This window comes from Nomascus leucogenys, chromosome 3, assembly GCF_006542625.1.
Source record: "Nomascus leucogenys isolate Asia chromosome 3, Asia_NLE_v1, whole genome shotgun sequence".
Taxonomy (NCBI): Eukaryota; Metazoa; Chordata; class Mammalia; order Primates; family Hylobatidae; genus Nomascus; species Nomascus leucogenys.
Genome location: NC_044383.1, coordinates 37,610,652 through 37,627,605, shown reverse-complemented (window position 1 = coordinate 37,627,605; position 16,954 = coordinate 37,610,652). Strand labels below are relative to the sequence as shown.

At 41.2% G+C, this 16,954-nt stretch overlaps 1 protein-coding gene across 1 annotated transcript in view; it reads left to right on the top strand.

Annotated features, from left to right (window-relative positions):
• CC2D2B (coiled-coil and C2 domain containing 2B) overlaps positions 1-16,689 on the top strand; it is a 131,781-nt gene extending 115,092 nt beyond the window's left edge. Inside the window, 6 exon segments of the mRNA XM_030809155.1 lie at positions 328-441; positions 3,323-3,457; positions 3,823-3,945; positions 9,005-9,063; positions 11,294-11,471; positions 15,835-16,689. Coding sequence (XP_030665015.1) covers positions 328-441; positions 3,323-3,457; positions 3,823-3,945; positions 9,005-9,063; positions 11,294-11,471; positions 15,835-16,023 — 798 coding nt within the window. The 3' untranslated portion in view covers positions 16,024-16,689.
• Positions 16,690-16,954: the final 265 nt, after the last annotated feature.

Genomic DNA, 16,954 nt, shown 5'->3' with positions numbered 1-16,954 from the left:
TCCATATGTCCCTGCTTGCCCAGGGCACTTTAATATTTGTCCTAAACAAAAACATCCCATTTTGGGTATAAATTGTCTGGTCACTCTATTCAATATCTACATTAAGTGTTCTATAATAAAGGTGGCCCCAATGCTCCAAGTCAATGTTCTCTTCCTCTAATGCCCTAGCAAAGCCGGAGCTGTCTGCTCTGCTGTCAACTTAGCAACTTGGTAAAAATAAATGGGTTTGGAACTGGAGTGAGTACAGGTGCTCCGCATCAGTTGGATGCTTGCATCACTCAATTTTCCCGCTCTTTTTTTTTTTTATTCCTGTTGCTTTTGTCTTAGCGCTGCATCAGTTTGGCTGTTGGAAACAAGGAGGAGCATGCCATCCTTCTCTGTAATTTCTTTCTGTATTTTGGAAAGAAGGCACTGGTCCTCTTGGGAACCTCAGTGTTAGAAGTAAGTGCTGGAGTTCATATTGAAATAATGTAAGCAAAAGGAAATCAGATTTCAGCTGCAGGTTTAGAAGACTTCAAACCCAGGTTTCCATCTCTTCACAAACTAATTTGGAATTTCATGGGCAAGCAATGATTAGTTAAGAGGATAATATTGGTTCATCAAAATTTCTACAATTTAAAGAGTGATTTCCTTTTGCTTTTCTCCCTTGTAAAAGAGTACTAAAAATAGTGCTACATCATAGGGTTACTGGGAATATTAAATGACTTAGTACGTATTAAGGGACTGAGAGCAGCACCTGGACACAATAAAGGTGGTGGTGATGGTGGTGGTAATGTAGTAATAGTTATAGTGTAGTTGTGGCAGCTGTTATCCATCCTTACCACCATGATCATCATATGGTTTTTGTTTTTATTTTTGTTTTTTGAGATGGAGTTTCGCTCCTGCTGCCCAGGCTGGAAGGCAATGGCGTGATCTCGCCTCACCGCAACCTCTGCCTCCTGGGTTCAAGTGATTTTTCTGCCTCAGCCTCCTGAGTAGCTGGAATTACAGGCACCCATCACGCCCGGCTAATTTTTTGTATTTTTAGTAGAGATGGGGTTTCATCATGTTGGCCAGGCTGGTCTTGACTCCTGACCTCAGGTGTTCCATCTGCCTTGGTCTCCCAAAGTGCTGGGATTACAGGCATGAGCCACTGTGCCCGGCCCATCATATGTTTCTAATAAGTGTATTTTAAGATCTGTAAAAAAAAAAACACTTCTCCTCATGCTCCATTGCTGGGGCTTTAATCTTATAAGAAGTGAGCCAGGAATTAATGTTTCCCTATCTGAAATGTTTACAGCTTAATTTATATGCTTCTACATTTGTACCACCAGAAAGCTATTATTTCTGAACTGTTTCTAGCCCTACCATGAGTATCTTACTAAGTGTCAGTATTTACAGTCTTGCCTTATGGATTTTGTCATGATGATTTATTTCCTTGTATTCTCTTGGCATCATTTATTATTTCATTGCCAAGCTTGTTAACTATTAATAGAGAAGTTCATTCCCTCTATATGATCTCCTGCCATAGTTGTAAGTGCCACTAGATGGCAGTAAACAGTCAACAATATTTTGGCAACTATTTGCGTTAGTACCTGTGGACCAACACTGCAGGAGGTAGCCCTGCACAGTTTCACCTCAGCCATGTGGTTAAGGTAAAGCCTCCTCTTTACTATAAAGACGATGAGCACAGAGACCAAGAGCAAGGGCTGTGAAGTCGAGGAGAGCAGGCTGCACAGCGTAGTTTTAAGAATATGGGTTTGGGGGACAGTCAGACACAGGTTTAAAATGCAGCAATTGCTGAGCATGGTGGCTCGTGCCTATAATCCCAGCACTTTGGGAGGCTGAGGAGGGAGGATTGCTTGAGCTCAGGAGTTCAAGATCAGCCTGGATAACACAGGGAGCTCCCACCTCTATAAATAAATAAATAAGCCAGGCATAGTGACACATACCTGTGGTCCCACATACTTAGGAGACTGAGGAGGGAAGATCGCTTGAGCCTGGGAGATCGAGGCTGCGGTGAGCTATAATGGCACCACTGCACTCTAACCTGGGCAACAGAGCGAGACCCTGTCACACACACAGACAAAAAACCCAGCAATGCCACTAACTGTATGATCTCAGCCTTGTTTACTTCTCTGAGCCTCAGTTACCTCCTCATGAAACAGGAGTAATGCCACTCATGGGCTCTTTTGACAAGTCTCTTAACCTCTGATTCTTTATATGAAAGATGGGCACAATAATCAACCCTTCCTCCCAGAATTTGGAGTGAATGAAAGTGACAAAGTTAGTGTTATTCTTAGCATAGTATCTGATGCAAATAAATACTCAATAAATGTTAAATAGTCTCATTATTATTATTACCTAAAAATTTTTATTCTTTGCTAGGATAGGCTTACACTAAAAAAGGTCTTATCTTTCAGAGTAAAATAATAACAACATAATAACTACTTTTTATTCCTCAGACTGGTTTTCTGCATACTTCCCTTTAGCTTCTGATTGCAAATCTTGTTCCCAAATTTAATTTAATGGCTTTTTAACTTTACTTGGTTTTGTCAGAGCCTTAAGCCAGTTTCCATTTCCTATCTCTGCCTGGTGTTCACCCTCAGTCTCCAAATATATTCTAACCAAAGCAGGGATAGTCCATATAGCATCTTGTATGAATTAGACAAAAGTGCCCTACCTCAAAACACTGCAGTACTATCTGTTGGGAAATCCTTGTAATGCACTGATTTGTTAAAACAACAGCTGTGTTGCCATCAGGGCACACTCTGCAGGACCATACATGACAGCACTGGCTCACAAGTTCTTTCATGAATCCTCATGCTAACCTTGGGCTGAGGATTTCTGGAGCTTTGGTTTTTTGTTTTTGTTTTTGTTTTTGTTTTTTTCATTTCAAAGAAAATGTAAAAGCCCTCAAAAAGGCTTTTATTTATTTTTGTTGTTTGTTTGTTATTGAGACAGGATCTTACTTTGTCACCCAAGCTATAGGGCAGTTGCATTATCACAGCTCATTGCAGCCTCAACTTCTCAGACTCAAGCAATCCTCCCACCTTAGCCTCCCAAGTAGCTGGGACTACAGGTGTGTGTGCCGCTGTGCCCAGCAAATTAAAAAATTTTTTTTTGTGATAGATACAGGGTTTCCTTATGCTGCCCAGGCTGGTCTCAAACTCCTGGGCTCAAGTGATCCTCCCACCTCAGCCTCCCAAAGAGCCAGGATTACAGGCATAAGCCACCACACTCCACTAAAAAAGGCTTTAGAAATCAGAATCATCACAGTATAATTTCCATATAAAAAAATTATTCAAATCCACCAAAAATTACTTTCTTTTTTCTCATACAGGGGCATGTGGCTTATGTAGTAACTCAAGAAACTAATGAATATTTGCTTTGGAATCCATCAACTGGCCAATGTTATAAGCAGTTTGACCCGTTTTGTCCCTTAAAAAGTGTAGATTGTTTGTTTGATGATAGAAATGTAAGTATATGGGGAAAAAAAAAATCTTGAGTTATCTCCTCAAGAGTCACCCTGCCTATACACTAGAATCACCTGGGGAACTTTAAATATAGATAGTCTATCAGATTCCCTAGGGCATGGGGCGGGGCAATCTTTTATCCCTAAAGCTTCTCCAGGTGATTGTGTAGTGCCTTCAAGGATGAGAACCATTGAGGTAGTCTAATGATCATGAAACCCTAGAATCTCTTTATCTCCTGCCTCAGAACCCCACTGGGATTCTGCCACTTCATTGAGTAGTAAGACTGTAAAATTTTGCTCCTTCCTTATCAACAATGGGCCTTGTGTTCCTATGGACCTACACTAATATTATGTTAATATTTTCATAGGTCTGGTTTAATATTCAACAAAATAATACACCAATGGCTGTATTTTTTGACTATTCAAAGGAAAGTTTCTGGAAGCAGTTGCTTCCAAAAAACGTTCAAGGAACAAAAATACAAAGCATACAGGTAAATCATATTTTCCCAGGGGTGTCTGTATGAGAGTTACCATTGCTTCTAATCTTTACTAATTGTGACAGCTCTTATTATGTTTTATAGTTGGTTGGTTACTGAAATATTTGGCAATATTAATTAAAAAACTAGTTTTCTCTGCCATCCAGCTCAGGGGCTCTTTCCCCTACTTGCAGAAAAAATAAATTGAGAAGAAAGTGACATCTCAAATGCAAATTTAGATGCTAAAATAGAATTTAAATTTTTTTCATCATAAAACATAACAGATAATGTTCAAGATGTGTAGTAAGTTCTTACTCTGACCTAGCCCTCCTGCGCCATATCTATGGTAAGGATCAAGTAGAAAAATTGACAAACAAGAAGCTTTCTGGACTCCCAACCATGACAGTTGTCTCATGGAATAGAAACAGGACAGAAACACTAGCAGTGAGTAGGCTGGAGCAGGGATGGCAGCAAGATCTGAAAATGCTTCATGAAAGCCAGAGAACCAGAGCAAGCATCACTTTTTAAAGACAGGGACTGTGGTGGGGCTACTTTACTTCCTTATTTTTGAAAGGAGATGGGAAGGAAAGCTGTAGACTCACTGTCTGGGGCTCAGGGGACAGGAGACCAAGAAGTAACTCAATCACTACATGGCTTGGCTAATGGATCTGTGATGTACTCAGTATTACTTTGGGAAGGCACTAGAAATACCATGTCAACAGCTGTTTCTGGATTGAGGGCCAAGCTGTGGCAGGGTGTCGGCAATTGCCAAGTCCACAAATGAGGAGACAGGAGCCCAGAGGGAGGGAGGGAGAGAGAGAGAAAGGATAAGAGAGAGCAAAAGAACAACAGAAAAATTAGGCAAAAGACAATTCATAGAAGCAGTAACTTACATGCTAAACCTCACTCATAATCAAGGAAATATAATTTAAAACAATAAAACCATTGCTGGACATGGTGGCTTATGCCTGTAATCCCAACACCTGGGGCGGTCAAGCCATGAGGATCACTTGAGGCCAGGAGTTCGAGACCAGCCTGGGCAGCATAGAAAGACCCTGTCTGTAAAAATAAAAACAAAATAATTACCCGGGCATGGTGATGATGCGCAAGTGTAGTCCCAGCTACTCAGGACACTTAGATGAGAGGACTGTTTGAGCCCAGGAGGTTGAGGTTACAGTGAGCTATGATCGCACCACTGCACTCCAGCCTAGGAGCCTACTGCAAGACCTTTTCTCTAAGATAAATAAACAACTAAAACAATAAAATTATTTCACATGCATAAAATTGGCAAAAAAAAATGTGTGATCATACTAAGTGTTGGCAAAGAGGCAGAGAAGTGGTGGGAGCATACATTTCTGTAAATGCTTTGGAAAACAATATGTTGATAATACCTGGTGAAGGTGAAGATGCTCAACCTTTGATCTGCCAATGCAAATTTCTCAGTGTATACCCCAGAGGAACATTCAGAGGGAGACAAGTACAACAACGTTCATTAGAGAATTGCTTGAAATAACAAAAATTTGAAACAGTTCATCAACTGGAAATCAGTACATGAGTTGTGAAGTACTTATACAATGAAATCTTCTGTACAGCAGTAAAAGGTGAATGAACTGAGCCATTTACAGTTGTTCCCAATTTGACTGTCAGTGCATTACATCAGAATCTCTGAGGGTGGAACCCACGTGCCAGGAGCTTTGAAGGCTCCCCAGTTGATGCCAACGTGCAGCCAAGGTTGAGAATCACTGGCCAAGAGTCATGCATATCTATATGAAAGAATATAAAAAATATAATGCTGAGCAAAATAAAAAGACATGAAATGACACATACAGTACAAAACCATTTATGTGGAGTTTGAAAGCTGTATATCGTTTATGTATACATAGATATGTGGTGATGTAGAAGAGCATTCATGGGAATGATAAATACCAAATTCAGATTAGAGGTTACTTTTGGGGAGAGAAAAAAAGGAATGAGATCAAGGAGCAGTATACAGAGTATTTCAAGTCTGTCTGTAGTATCTTACTTATTTTTTAAAAGTCTAAAACTAATATGGAAGAATGCAAAGATCAGATATAGCTAGGTGGTAGGTATGCTAGGTGGATGTTCATTACATTATTCTCTATGTTTGCCTGTATAGATTCAAGGCAATTCACACTATCAAAAAGAATGCATGGTGGCTGTGGGGGAAGAAATCAAAGAGGGCCCAAGTGTATAAAATGATGGATTTCTGGCTGGGTGAGGTGGCTCATGCCTGTAATCCCAGCACTTTGGGAGGCTGAGGCAGGTGGATCACTTGAGGTCTGGAGTTCGAGACCAGCCTGGCCAACGTGATGAAATCCCGTCTCTACTGAAATTATAAAAAAAAGTAGCTGAATGTGGTGGTGCACACCTGTAATCCCAGTTACTCGGGAGGCTGAGGCAGGAGAATCACTTGAGCCCAGGGTGGCAGAGGTTGCAGTGAGCTGAAATTGCACCACTGCACTCCAGTCTGGACAACAGAGTGAGACTCTGTCGAAAAAAAAAAAAAAAAGTGATGGGTTTCTTTCTCATTCAACGTCTCTTTCCCACTCTCAAAGAAGAAGTCACTGTCAGTAGTTTCTCATGCATCCTTCTAACATTCTCCATGCAGATGCAAGCATATATAGGTATTTTTATATTTCCTATTTGAAAAGTCATTTTAAAGAAGGGGAAATGTGCTTCTCTTTCTTGAGCAAGCCACATTTAAAGCCTCTACAGCCCATACCTTGCTTTGCCCATCCCAAAGCTGTGACCAAAGCATTGCTGCCTCCTAGGGGGAGAATAATCTATTTCGAGATGAGGCTCTTGTTTGTTTAATGTATAATCATTCTCTTGTTCATTCAGGTGATATTTATTGATTTCCCACTATGAGCCAGTGTTACGTTAGATGTAGATACTACAAGGAAAAAGACATATCTCAGTGTTCTTGGAACTTGGATTCTAGAGGAAGAAACAAAAGGGAGCAAGCAAGTGCAGTACAGAGCAATGAGTGCTGTTACAGAAGATATGATGGTGCTTTGGGGAGTGCACAGCAGGAGGCCTTGAGGGAGGGGAGTTGTAGGGGCTTCCGGGAAAGAATGATGAGAAGCATGAGTGAGGAAGGGTGAGCAGGAGCTGGCCTAGATAAAAGTCAGGAATGAGAATGGTCCCGACAGATAGCAGGAACAGCAAATGGGAAGACCTGTAGTGGCAAGGAGATATCTGTCCAGGAGCTGAGAGGCAAGGCTGGCCAATGCTGGGGTGGACAGTCCTGGTGAGAGTTTGGGCCTTTGTCCTCAGGGCAGACAGAAGCCAGCATCTCTAAGGCAAGGGCTGCTGTGATCTAAATTGTATTTGTAAAAGCTACACTGACTTAGGACTGAAACTAAAGCCTTCTGCCAAGTTGAATCTATAAATATAAAACTCATAGTTGTGTTTAACTTGTATCTCTACTTCTTTCCTGTGGGTTCATGGCCCTCCATCTTCTGCCTTGCCACATACATCCCAGAATAAACCACTATCTAGAGTGAACACTATTACACACAATTGTGAACACAAATTTGAATGTGCGTGAGGAGAATGTGGGTACTCAGAAGTGGTGTTAACAGGGAAATCCCCTTGAAGTTTTGAAGGACATGAGTGCCCAGGAAGAAAGAGGCCTTTGCCAGAAAAGGAAAGGATAAACACGCCATAAACTTCTCAAGTCAGCATAAACCAGGCCTCTTTTTCAGGCCTGAAGATGGCCTAACTAATCCACAGGAGTTGCCCAGTGAGGAGTAGACAGCCGTTGGTGACAGTAATTAGGGAATTCTGTCCACCTGTCCTGTGTGAGATAGCTGCCAGCTCCTGCAAGATGACACAAAGTCATCCTTCCCTTCCTCGGTATCTCCCGTCTCCTACCATGCTGTACTGTGGGGCTCCTCCCTGTGCCTGGGACCATCTCTAATCCAGTGCTCCTCCACCATGGCAGGCATCAGAGCCAGCAGAAGGGGAGCTTGTTAAAACACAGGTTGCTGGGCCTCACCCCTGGAGTTCCTGATTCAGTAGATCTCAGGTGAGGGCCAAGAATTTGTGTTTCCAACAAGTTCCCGGATGTGAGGTTGCCAGTCTGGAGGCCACACTTAGGAACCTAGAGGCCTATCAAATGTTGCCTCCTTTTTACACAACCCTCATTCCACTCACGAGGGGGGAACATCTGTCCCTGTCCCTACAGCTGCCTCTTCCTCAGCTCAGGAATACCCAAAGTAAAAACTGTCTAAACCCAGCCCCTCACTCTTGTCCATGTGAGCCCTGCAAGGAGTTGAGGGTTGGGTTGGCAAGGAACTTGAAAAGTCCTCTCCTCCCAGAAAATCCTGCCCAGGAAGGGAACTGGAAGAAACATGGAATAGCACTGTTCCAGGCAAAGGCTTGGAGACAGGGGAGGTTGAAATGGATTCTGTGTATGTGCATGTGTGTGTGTGTGTGTGTGTGTGTGTGTGTGTGTGTACATGCATGCACGTGTGTGCATACACACACACAAGCACAAAGAACTGGCTTCTTCCAGCTGAAAGAAACAAATAATCAAAGAAGGAAGATGATCAACCATGTTAGAATAATAATAATATCTGATGTTTGTTGAGCATTCCATATGTGCCAGGCTTTACATGTATTACTTTATTTTAAAATCTTCACAAAACCCTAGAGCAGTAGGCACTATTATTATCCCTTCTTAAAGACTCAGAACAGAGAGGTGAAGACTTCGCCAAGGTCACAGTGGAAGACACCAGTGCAGCTGCCAAAGATTATTTGGTAGAATCCATACAGTGTCAAATGCTTGTTTGAAAAATGAATTGGGGCGCCAGGTCTGTTTTACCCAGGAAAATATATCTTTTGTAAACCCATCCCCCATCCCCTATTCTCGTGAAGCAGTGTGAAAATAAAAGAAAATGCTGTGGTCTGCATGTTACCTATGGAATTGAGTGTTTTTGCCACAGAAGCCTGGTTTGTCTTCCTCCTCATTATAGCTGGCATTCCAGGAGTGACTGTGATGTAAACATGGTCTCTAGAATCTCTTCTAACTTTTGGTTGTCTATTTCAGCCTGAAGAAATAATTTATTTTGAAACTGATAAAAGCATGGTAGAAGATCTAAGGAATAGGTACCGTGTTTTCCCCTAATCTCTTGTTGGGTTATCTTTCAGTCTTCTGACCCACCCATTCAAAATACCTGCTAGATCAGCAATAGAAGCATGAAAAAGGAGTTTATAATATTTCCAGCTGGCCCAGTGGCTCACACCTATAATCCCAGTTCTCTGGGAAGCCAAGGTGGGAGGATCACTTGAGCCCAGGAGTTTGAGACCAGCCTGGGCAACACAGGGAGACTTCATCTCTACTAAAAAAAAAAAAAAAAAAAAAATTGCTGGGCATGATGGCATATACCTGTAATCTCAGTGACTAAGAGGAGGAGGATCGCTTGAGCCCAGGATTTTGAGGCTGCAATGAAGTATGATCATACAACACACCACTGCATTTCAGCCTGGGCAACAGAGTGAGGCCTTGCAAAAAAAAAAAAAAAGTTCCAATGAACCACCTGGCTCTTTGTACATCCATGGAAAAGTGGCCCCTCTGCCATCCAGGGAATTCTTTGATAGGACAGACTAAGTTAACTCTGGAAACATTGTGGGCCACCACTGGAAAGTTCTCAACATAGGTGCCTGTTGAGCCTATAGTGATAATAATGCAGTAGCCAACACTTCTTGAAAGGACATGAAGGTAAATGACCCATGACTTGACATCTGGTAAAAACATCCCAGTTAGGCGGTAGAAACGGCAGTACTGCCACTGCTGGACACTCCCAGCCTCCCAAGCACCTACACATAAGTGCCTGAGGAAGTCAGTCAAGCCCAAAGGGCCACAGGCTTTGCAGCAGGACTCGCTCCCAGGCCATGTGTGTCAGAGGCTTCTAGATCTGACTGCCTCCAGTGGCTCACGCTCACATAGCAGGCTGTCATGGAAGCCACTACCAACCAAGCAACACAGAACATGACCAGGCAATTTTACCACTCCTTTTCTCACTAGCACACATCTGCCCCCAGTCCCCCACCTGTCATTCTTACTCCTCATTTCCCAGTTCTTAACAAAAAAGGAAGAAATGCAATAGGGAAATGGTTCCCAACTGGTTTTCATTGGAATCGCTTATAGAACTATTTAAAAATACAGGTGTCAGCGTCCCTGGATCAATGTCTGGCGGTGAAACATTTTGATAAGGCGCTACAGGTGATTCTGATGCATAGCCACTATTGAGACCCTCTACAAACTCCAAACTACTTAATTGCACTATAAACTCAGCTAAGAAGAGACCTCCAGCACCTTCTTCTATAACATACACTGCAGTTAGAGAATCAATGCCACACAATCATCCTGCACAGAGAGGCTTTTCAGGAGAGCCCCATCAACCAACCCACACTGTGTCCCCTCTCTCTCCTCCCTGGCATATTCATCCCCAGGCACTGTTCTAGGGGCTGGATATATATAGGTAAAAATGCCTGCCCTTATGGAGTTTACATTCAAGTAGGGGGAAGCTGATCACCAAACTTACCTGTCCAATGCCTTGTTTCCTCCCAACTCTGCTTGCTAAATTAACTCATATAATAATCCCATCCCTGCTAACATCATCCCAGACCAGATGCCTGGATTTTCATAAGGGCGGTTTCTTGGAAACAAAATGTCCAAGTCAAGGGAGGGTCTTGAAGAGTAGGAATGTCAACCCAGTAATCGGATGGTAGGTGTTGTCAAATCACACCCAGTAGGCAGCTGCCTACACACGGGTAACTGGAAAAGAGATGTGCCTTGGAGAATTAATTGCTGGCTATCCCCATGAGGCTTCTTGTCTTCCCAAGCCAAGTAAGAGCCTGCCTCTCCGCAACTTCATTAATGTGAGTGGTGGCAGACACCTCTAGCTATAGAGGTCTGGTTTCCTCCTAAGTCGAAAAAGTATCATTCTCATACTTGAATAAAAGTCACAGGCTGGGCATGGTGGCTTACACCTGTAATCCCAGCACTTTGGAGGCCGAGGAGGGCAGATCACCTGAGGTCAGGAGTTTGAGACCAGCCTGGCCAACATGGTGAAACCCCATCTCTACTGAAAATACAAAAATTAGCCAGGTGTGGTGGCAGGTGCCTGTAATCCCAGCTACTTGGGAGGCTGAGGCAGGAGAATTGCTTGAACCCAGGAGGCGGAGGTTTCAGTGAGCCAAGAACTCGCCATTGCACTCCAGCCTGGGGGACAAGAGCAAGACTTTGTCTCAAAAAAAAAAAAAGTCACAAAACTCTTATTACATTTACTGAGTTATAACTTGTCATAAAATTACTTTTGGATTCTTACCTTAGGATCGAAAGGACTCTGAAGAGTAAAGTGATGGAATGGCGACCTAAACACCCAACACATTGGAATCGACAATGTACTTTTATTTTGCGACAAATCCTTCCTAAGCTGGAACTTGGCAAAGGAAGCTTTGTTTCATCTGAAGGAGATAATGAATTTGAAAGAATACTACAATTTTATTGGGTTTGTATATGATTTAATGCATTAATGACATTTGTTTTATGTATGTTGTTAATTGCTAAATAATAGCAGTCTTAAATATTTCTGAAATGCCTTTTATCTTGATCCTTAAAGATAGATGCTATAGCATTAAAATACACTTACTGAAGAATCAATATTGTTAAAATGTCCATACTACCCAAAGCAATCTACAGATTCAATGCAATCCCTATTAAAATACTAATGACATTCTCCACAGAAATAGAAAAAACAATCCTAAAATTTATGTGGAACCACAAAAGACCCAGAATAGTCAAAGCTATCCTAAGCAAAAAAAACACAAAACTGCAGGAATCACATTACCTGACTTCAAATTACACTATAGAGCTTTAGTAACCAGAAGAGCATGGTACTGGCATTAAAACATAGACCAATGGAACAGAATAGAGAACCCAGAAACAAATCCACACACCTAAGTGAACTCATTTTCAGCAAAGGCACCAAGAACATACATTGAGGAAACTACAGTCTCTTCAATAAGTGATGCTGGGAAAACTGGATATTCATGTGCAGAAGAATGAAACTAGGCCCCCATATCTCACCTTATGCAAAATCAAATCAAGCTGGACTAAAGAGTTAATTTAAGGCCCCGAACTGTGAAATTGCTACAGGAAAACATTGGGGAATGCCTCCAGGACATTGGTCTGTGCAAAAATGTCTTGAGTAATACCCCACGAGCACAGGCAACCAAAGAAAAAATGGACAAATGGGATCACATCAAGTTAAAAACCTTCGGCACAGCAAAGGAAGCAATCAACAACGTGAAAAGACTGAGAGAAAATATTCGGAAACTACCAATCTGACAAGGGATTAATAACCAGAATATATAAGGGGCCCAAACAACTATTAGAAAAAAATATAATAATCTGATTTTTTAAATGGGCAAAAGACTTGAATAGACATTTTTCAAAAGAAGACATACAATTGACAAACAGGCATATGAAAAGGTGCTCAACATCATTGATCATCAGAGAAATGCAAATCAAAACTAAATGAGGTATCATCTCACCCCAATTAAAATGACTTTTATTCAAAAGACAATAAAAAATGCTGGAGAGGATGTGGAGAAAAGGAAACCTTTGTACACTGTTAGTGGGAATGTAAATCAGTACAACCACTATCGAGAATAGTTTAGAGGTTCCTCAAAAAACTAAAAATAGAGCTACCATAGGACCCAGCAATCCCACTGCTGGGTATATACCCAAAAGAATGGACATCAGTATGTCGAAGACATGCCTGCACTCCGATGTTTGTTGCAGCACTGTTCACAAGAGCCAAGATTTGCAAGCAACCTAAGTGTCCATCAGTAGATGAACGGATAAGGAAAATGTGGTGGATATACACAATGGAGTACTGTTCAGCCATAGAAAGGATGAGATCCTGTCATTTGCATCAACATGGATGGAACTGGAGGTCATTATGTTAAGTGAAATTAGATAGGCACAGAAGGACAAACATCACATGTTCTCACTTATTTGTGGGATCTAAAAATCAAAACAATCGAACTCATGGAGATAGAGAGCAGAAGCTTACAAGAGGCTGGGAAGGGGAGTGGGAGTTCAGAGGGAGGTGGGGAATGGGTAATGGATACAAAAAATAGAATGAATAAGACTTAGTATTTGATAGCACAACAGGGTAACTATAGTCAATCATAATTTAATTGTACATTTAAAATAACTAAAAGAGTATAATTGAATTGTTTATTACACGAAGGATAAATGCTTGGGGGGATGGATAGCCCATTTTCCATGATGTGACTATTATGCATTGCATCATTGCATGCCCATATCAAAATATCTTCTCATGTACCCCATATATATATCTATATGTGTACTATGTGCCCACAAAAATTAAAAATTTTAAAAAGTGCATTTACTTATAAACCAAGAAACTTCAAATGTGTTGAAGAATTATTACTAGGACCATATTGCATGGCATTAACTTGGAACAAGTTATATGTTTTATGATGTATAAATTACAGGTTTTGCAAAGAGATGTCCAAAAGGAAACCATTCTGCAACTAAAAAACTAACAAAAAAACTCTAGTAATAGATCAATTCCCTGTTATTGGTTCTGGGCAAGAGGACTCCAAGCAAGCTTCAATATCTTCTGCATGCAAATTACAGTGGTCCCTTGGTATCATTAGATTTATCTCAGGACCCCCACAAATACCACAATCCAGAGATGTTCAAGCCCCTTATATAAAATGCCATAGTCTTTGCATATAATCTACATACAACCTCACAAAATAGTTAGGTATTATAAGTAATAATTATAAATAGTTACACTATATTGTTTTCTATTTGTATTATTTTTTATTGTTGTTTTGTTTTTTTGCGACGAGGTCTCACTCTGTCACCCAGGCTGGAGTATAGTGGTGTGATCATAGTTCACTATAGCCTCAAACTCCTGTGCTCAAGCAATCCTCCTGCTTCAGCCTTCTGAATAGCTGGGGCTACAGGTACTTGCCACCATGCCTGGGTGATTTTTAAAATATTTTTGTAAAGATGGGGTTTCACTATATTGCCCAGACTGGTCTTGAGCTGCTGGGCTCAAATGATCCTCCAGCCTTAGCCTCCCAAAGTGCTGGGATTACAGGATGAGCCACTGTGCCCAGCCTGCTTTTTTTTTTTTTTTTCTGGATATTTTCAATTTGTGGTTGGTTGAATCCTCAAATGTGAAACCCATGGATATGAAGGACCAACCGTACTTCCAAATTTATGCATTTAGCCAGGCCACTGACATCTTTTTGGATGGTAAAAAGATATCTCAAACTCAGGAAGTCCATAAACAAACATGGTGGGCATCTAGTATATTGTTAGGGTCCTCCTTTCCTTCTCCTACTCTACCCCAAGCTCTGGGCATCCTTTCACCTCTTCTTCCCTATAAACTGGCCCAGTGGGTTTTTGAAAACCTCAGCCTCCCAAGAATGAGACTTCTTCCCCTTACCATGCAATAGACTAGAGGGTGTCTGCCAGGGAACTCTCTGAGATGAAGTAAGGAATCTATTGGGAGTTGAGTACTTAGGTGGGGAGGGAGGGATCTACAGGCACTATTCACTCATGAATAGGGAAGAAGTTGTTTTTGCTTTGCTTTGCTTTATTTTAAAGCTTATAAACAGTAGAAATTTATTTCTCATGGTTCTGGAAGCTGGGAATTCCAAGATCAAAGTGCTAGCAGAAAAGGGGCTCTTGTATATATAATACACTTTCTTGCTGTTTCCTCATATGGTAAAAGAAGTAAGGCAGGTTTTTGCTTTGTTTTTAGTAGAATTAAGAGATAAACAGATAATAAAGCATAGTTAAATATAAGCCAAGGTTTAAAATGTGGAGTACCTATGTAAAATAATCAATTTAGTAATACATAGTCTACAATAAAACTGGACTAAACCCTGCAGCCCATGCTCAAATCCTAGTTTAACTACTCAGTAGCTTTGACCTAGGGCAAGTGACCGAATCTCTCTATACCCTGTACTCCATTAGAAAACAGGAATTTAAAAAAGAAGTTATCCATTTTATCATTGTCTTGAGGATTATGTGAGTTAATAATTACCATGGCACCCAACACCTAGTAAGTATTTAGTAAATGCTATCTATTTTTTTCTTCTATGTGCCAGGCATTATGCTGGGCACTGGAGTTATAGTAGTACACAGGACAGACACAGTCTTGTACATCTGCAGAGATTATGGGTTAGTTAGAGAGAGACCAGAAAACAGGTAATTGCAATATATTTTATTAAGTAACCTCAAGGAAGGACAGTGTGCTACACAACCACATGGGAAGAGCATGTGAACAGATTTAAGGATCAGGAAAATCCTCCTGAGCTAAGCAATTACAGTGTGAAAGAATGGTTGTCATCTATGTATTATTAAATAGGTAATTTTCCATGGGACCACGTTCCACAATCCTTTAATCCCATCACGTAGTAGTCGTTTAGTAAACATAAACTGAATCGATGTTGAATAAATTGTTCTGAAATTCTCACTTAAATCCCCCATATGTAGAACCAAGTAATTTTCTCACCAGCAGTTTACTCTCTAGAAAGTTTGTGGAATGTTACATGTGCAGACTTTGGACTCAGACCTGGTTGTGCTCCTCTCTATCTGTAAAGTAAGGATTATAATAATACGTACCTCATAGGGTTGTTTGAGGATTAAATATGTGAAGCATTTAGCTGTACCTAGAACATAATTTAGCACCCACAGACAACTATTATAGTATTTTATGAGTACTATTTCTTTGAGGCTTTTGTGATCTTTTTGCGTATAGTAATTCCAGATTACCCAGTTGTAATGTGGGTTTATGTGCTGTTCTGTCTTTGATCCAGGTCACGGGATTTCCCATCCAGATGCCATACACTGATGTACAGTCAATTATTGATGCTGTCTATCAAACTGGAATTCACTCTGCTGAATTTCCCCAGACAGAATTTGCTTTAGCTGTATACATTCACCCATACCCAAACAACATACTATCTGTGTGGGTCTATTTGGCTTCCTTAGTTCAACATCAATGAAAAGGAAGCAGAGCAAAGTAAAAGATTGTACCGTAGTCCTCTAGTACCAACAAAAACTTTTCTGGTACCTTGAGATTTTGCTGTTTATTCTCAAGTCCAGCTAAGTGCTGGGCCCAATTTTTGATTCACTTACAGAGCTGGGCACTATGGAGACTCGCACCCCTGAGCGAGTCTTTGAGGAGGAGTCTAGATGAGCTTCTTACCAGAGACCTCTCCAGGGAGGACCTTTAGATAGTCTGGCTTTCTTGGGTCACTGTCTGCAGTAGGTCTTATTCTGGGAAAGAAGCAATTTTGGCCTCTTCTCCTAAGACCAATGTTTCTCAAATTGTAGAATTCACACCACCTCCATTTGAATCATCTGGAGAGCCTTGTTGAAAATGCAGATTACTAGATCCTCCTCAAGACCGACTGAATCAGCACCTCTGGGAGTGAAGCTACAGACTCTGCATTATTTTCAACAAGCTCCCCAGATAATTCTGATGCACTGTTATGAGGGAGAGCCCAGCCTTATAGAATGTTGTCACTACTAAACTAAGGCTGGTACATTTGATGCTGGGTCTGATACAATTCCAGATGGAAGCTGCTCAAGTGGAAAACTAAGGTCATCGCCTCTTGTGGATAAAGTGTTATTTCACTGGTAAAGAAAAAAAAAAAGAAAATCTACCATGTTGGGCTGATGTTGGCTTCTGGAAGCTTCTCAAAAGTTTGCACTTGGGATGCTACTGACATGAAATTCTTACAGCTCCAAGTATTTGGAAGGCACTCCCAGGAAACTCTAATCTAATTTCTCCCAATTCTGTGAGGGAGGAAATGGTCTTGACAAATCTCAGGACTCCTTTTTTCCTTAGTGAGCAGCCCTCAACTCTGCCTCTGGCACTTTTTGCTGCCTTTCTTTCTTAGTAGTGGTTTATCTAGATCCTAAGAGCCCCTC